At 32.2% G+C, this 3,544-nt stretch overlaps 2 protein-coding genes across 5 annotated transcripts in view; one reads left to right on the plus strand and one right to left on the minus strand.

The window, feature by feature from the left end:
• Positions 1-1,450, plus strand: part of LOC107605623 (protein NPGR1) — a 6,649-nt gene extending 5,199 nt beyond the window's left edge. For all 3 annotated transcript variants that reach the window (XM_021105311.1, XM_016307561.2, XM_016307559.2), the window contains 2 exons: positions 37-184; positions 375-1,450. In XM_021105311.1, coding sequence (XP_020960970.1) covers positions 37-184; positions 375-685 — 459 coding nt within the window. In that variant the 3' untranslated portion in view covers positions 686-1,450. The remainder of the gene's footprint in view (positions 1-36; positions 185-374) is intronic.
• On the minus strand, positions 1,010-3,331 carry LOC110263647. Of its 2 annotated transcripts, XM_021105314.1 has the most exons (5): positions 3,321-3,331; positions 2,921-3,118; positions 2,167-2,272; positions 1,859-1,919; positions 1,010-1,295 (listed from the first exon to the last, which is right to left on the minus strand). In XM_021105314.1, exons 2-4 carry the CDS (start codon positions 3,034-3,036, stop codon positions 1,905-1,907), a joined length of 237 nt encoding a protein of 78 aa, XP_020960973.1. In that variant the 5' UTR covers positions 3,037-3,118; positions 3,321-3,331; the 3' UTR covers positions 1,010-1,295; positions 1,859-1,904. The 2 variants fall into 2 exon arrangements, with proteins under 2 accessions (XP_020960973.1, XP_020960972.1); XM_021105313.1 differs by lacking the exon at positions 3,321-3,331 and having other exon boundaries at positions 2,921-3,233.

Consider the following 3,544-nt stretch of genomic DNA (forward strand, 5'->3'; position numbering starts at 1 on the left):
ATGTTATAGATTAAGATCTGAATTCATGCTTTGCAGGCACTTCAAGAAAGGAAGTTGGAAATGGAAGCATGGCAGGATTTGGCAACAATATATGCAGACTTTAGTTCATTTCTTGATGCAAAAGCTTGTCTTGACAAAGCTCAGTTAATAGAATTTTTCTCTCCCAGAAGTTGGCACATTACTGGTATGGAGAACTTGACACCTTTGTTCATGTTTTCAATGATCAATTATTGTGCATTTCGACGAATTTTTCAATGATTTGGCATTTTTCTAAATTTCTATTGGTTGACGGTGTAAAATTACTTTACATTATTAGTGCAGAGAAATTAAATCCATTAACTAATCACTAATCTGAAATTACATGGCTGTGACAGGAATGTTATTTGAAGCACAATCATTATACCAGGAGGCCTTTGTTTCATTCTCAATCTCATTGTCAATAGAACCTGATTACATTCCAAGTATTATTTCATCTGCGGAATTGATGATCAAACTTGGTATGCAATCACTTCCAATTGCAAGAAGCTTTTTGATGAATGCATTGAGAATAGAACCAACAAACCATGATGCTTGGTTCAACCTTGGATTGGTTTCTAAAATGGAAGGTTCATTACAACAAGCAGCAGATTTCTTTCAAGCTGCATATGAACTCAAGCTTTCAGCTCCAGTGCAAAAATTTGAGTAATATTAGAACTTTAGGTAACTGTATGATATATGATCAATGTTGCATTGTTAATCATTTGATTAGAGTTCAAATGTCTAGATAATCTAGCTAGTTATCTATAGAATTACTTCATTCTATTGCAAAATCCTCAAGTTAAAGCTCATCTGATAGCAAGTTCGAAGTAATGCCGATTTAAGTAAAATAACATCTCAAGGCTGCCCTTCACATAGTAACACTCATTTAAGTAAAATAACATTATTTGAAATTTTGAATAGTGAATGGATGATATCGACATTAAGTGCGATAATAGCTATATACAAGAACAATTATGTTATATGCACACACAAAAAATCTAAACTGGTTGAGTTGAACTCTCTCCCTTTTCCATTTTTCTTTTTCAAACATTGTTGAGTTGAACTACAGAGAGAAAATAAAGTTGCTACCAAATATCTAGCATTTTTTTAAAGGGTATCAAACTATTCTTAACTAATTAACAACATAATCTTTACAATCAAAGACTATTTAACAACAACTTGGCACTAATGATACGCTTGCAGCACACACAATTTGTTCATCTTCGCAGAAAGCGAAGCTCGTGCTGCATAGAACCTCGCTGGACCCATTGCTAATACTGCAACACAGTAAATAAAAAAAATAAGACACAAGATAACCTAAATAACAGACACAATTCCTTAGGAAAAGTCCTAAGACAACATGAAGAAACCATAAAAAGTAAATTTAATCTAACTTCATTGGTTTGTTTATGTAAATTTGTTGTCAGCCAAGGAAAAAAAAGTGCTTTTGTTTACCAATGAGTTATAACTCAAATGGTATAGTCTCTCCATACTTACTTAGAGGTCGCAAGTTTGAGCCTCACTCCTAACCTTGGAAAAAAAAGTGCTTTTGTTTGCTTTCTACAGGTCTCCTTTTTTTGTAATTGATTTACTCCAAGAGAACTTAGGCCAAAAGCTCAAAACAATCCAAGCCATGTATACCTTTGAACATCCTAACTGAGAATTTTTTTCTATATAACGGGAATAACTTATATCATCTACTGTGTATGCAGTCATACAAGTACATATATTGTCTCAAGACAAGTTCTTTCATTAGAAAATGAGTTCAATATCACAAAACTTGCCCTTAAAAAAGCATTAAAAAAGAAGGGGGCCCAAAATTATCTGATAGATCACTCACCTTACACACAATTGAAAGGTTGACTCTAATATCAAATTCCCTAACCTCAACCCATCTGCCACTGATCCACAAATGAAAGAGTCAAAACACAATATTAGTGAGGTTCTAAATTTTAATACAATGAGTATGGTATGATCAAAATTCAATTGCAGATTGCTAAACAAAAGGCAAGGGAAATAAAGCAGAATATCACAATATAACAATTTTGAAGACAAGAACAACATAAAAGTTGCATCAACTCTTAATCAAGAAGGGAATTTATCTCTGGAGTTGTACTGTAACTGTTTAGCAGATTGTAAAACTATTACCTTTAGGACTGGTTCGCCTTTGTTTGCGTTTGCTGCTTGCTTTGCCATTCCTTGTTGCTGTGCACGAGCAGCTCGTCCTGCTGCAGAATTCTCAAATTGCGCTTGCCTGCAATTCCGATCAATACATGAAGTTACTCCATAGTTTGTCGTACTATTATTAACTAATAAAAAACCACAACAACAGAATTGAAATTCCATTTTTTTTTATGCTTCATTTTGTTTACCAATTACTCCCTGCATTCCCTTTCCCTTTTCTCTGTCACTATTATGTTTTGGTACATCATTGGATCAATTTATCTCAATTCAAATCTTATCCAAGCATTCAAGATTGTACAAAGAAAAAAAGTGACAGAGAGAGATAACTTTTATCCATAATTCCCTACTAATATCCCATTTGTTTTGGCCATTTCATATTCTCCTATTTCATAACTTTTATCCCTAATTCCTATTTCAACAATAAAAGTGAATTTGTACTGGTTATTGTGAATTTGTGATAATGAAATGTATCTATGAAATCCAAGCATGAGAAGAAGTAATCAGCTCAACAAAACAACCAATCAATTGGGGTTTATCAAAACACAAAAAGGGGCAATTCCAAATGGATACGTATTTGATTCACAATTTCCACAGGAAATATATTAATAACCAAAAGACTCCAAATTAAACCTCAAATCCAATGAATTATTAAGATGATACCAATGAAATTGCAAAAGCATAACATAAAATAAATAAATTAATTAAATAAAAGGATGACCTTTTCTCAGCGGCTTCAGCAGCTTTGGCACGAGCTTCTTCAGACGCTAATCTCTCTTCTTCTTTTGTCATTCGTTTATCATTTCCACCATTGAAGCAACTACAGAACATACCCATCTCTTTTCTCTGTTTCCTTTTCTTTTTCTCTCCCTTTTTTCTTGTGTGAGCTGTGCTATGCTGTATTCTTCTTCTTCTTCTTCTTCGACCCTTTTTTGGTGGTTTTAAGTTTTAACAACTAACTAACCTTCAACCTTCAACCTTAGTTGTTGTGGAAGCAATGTCCTAAAACAAGGAAACGAGGATATACTTGTGTTTAACTGTTTATTCCGCGTTAAGATTGCGTCATCAGTTTTTATTTCATTCTGACACCTATTCATTTGTTTGTTTTGTTTGTTATTTACCTTATTCTTCTGCTTTTATCAATCGTGGTAGTTATAAAATTATTAATTACATATATTTATGAGTGAACTAACAACTTCATCCTTTTTTTTCTCATAATGACAAAATGATTCATTTTGGTTTCTGTTTTCTATTTTCAATTATTTAGGAATTTATTTGTTTTTATTTTTTAAATAATATTTTTTTAAATTATTTTTTTATTATATTAATTTTTTTTAATATTTTA

The sequence above is a fragment of the Arachis ipaensis genome, chromosome B06 (genome assembly GCF_000816755.2).
Source record: "Arachis ipaensis cultivar K30076 chromosome B06, Araip1.1, whole genome shotgun sequence".
NCBI classification, from domain to species: Eukaryota; Viridiplantae; Streptophyta; class Magnoliopsida; order Fabales; family Fabaceae; genus Arachis; species Arachis ipaensis.

Excerpts from the sequence above, each read along its gene's own strand:
- LOC110263647 (XM_021105314.1), bottom strand. The coding sequence starts at position 3,036 with ATGGGTATGTTCTGTAGTTGCTTCAATGGTGGAAATGATAAACGAATG. Across the intron at positions 2,273-2,920 it reads GCTGAAGCCGCTGAGAAAAG|GCAAGCGCAATTTGAGAATT; the intron begins GTCATCCTTTTA and ends TCGGAATTGCAG.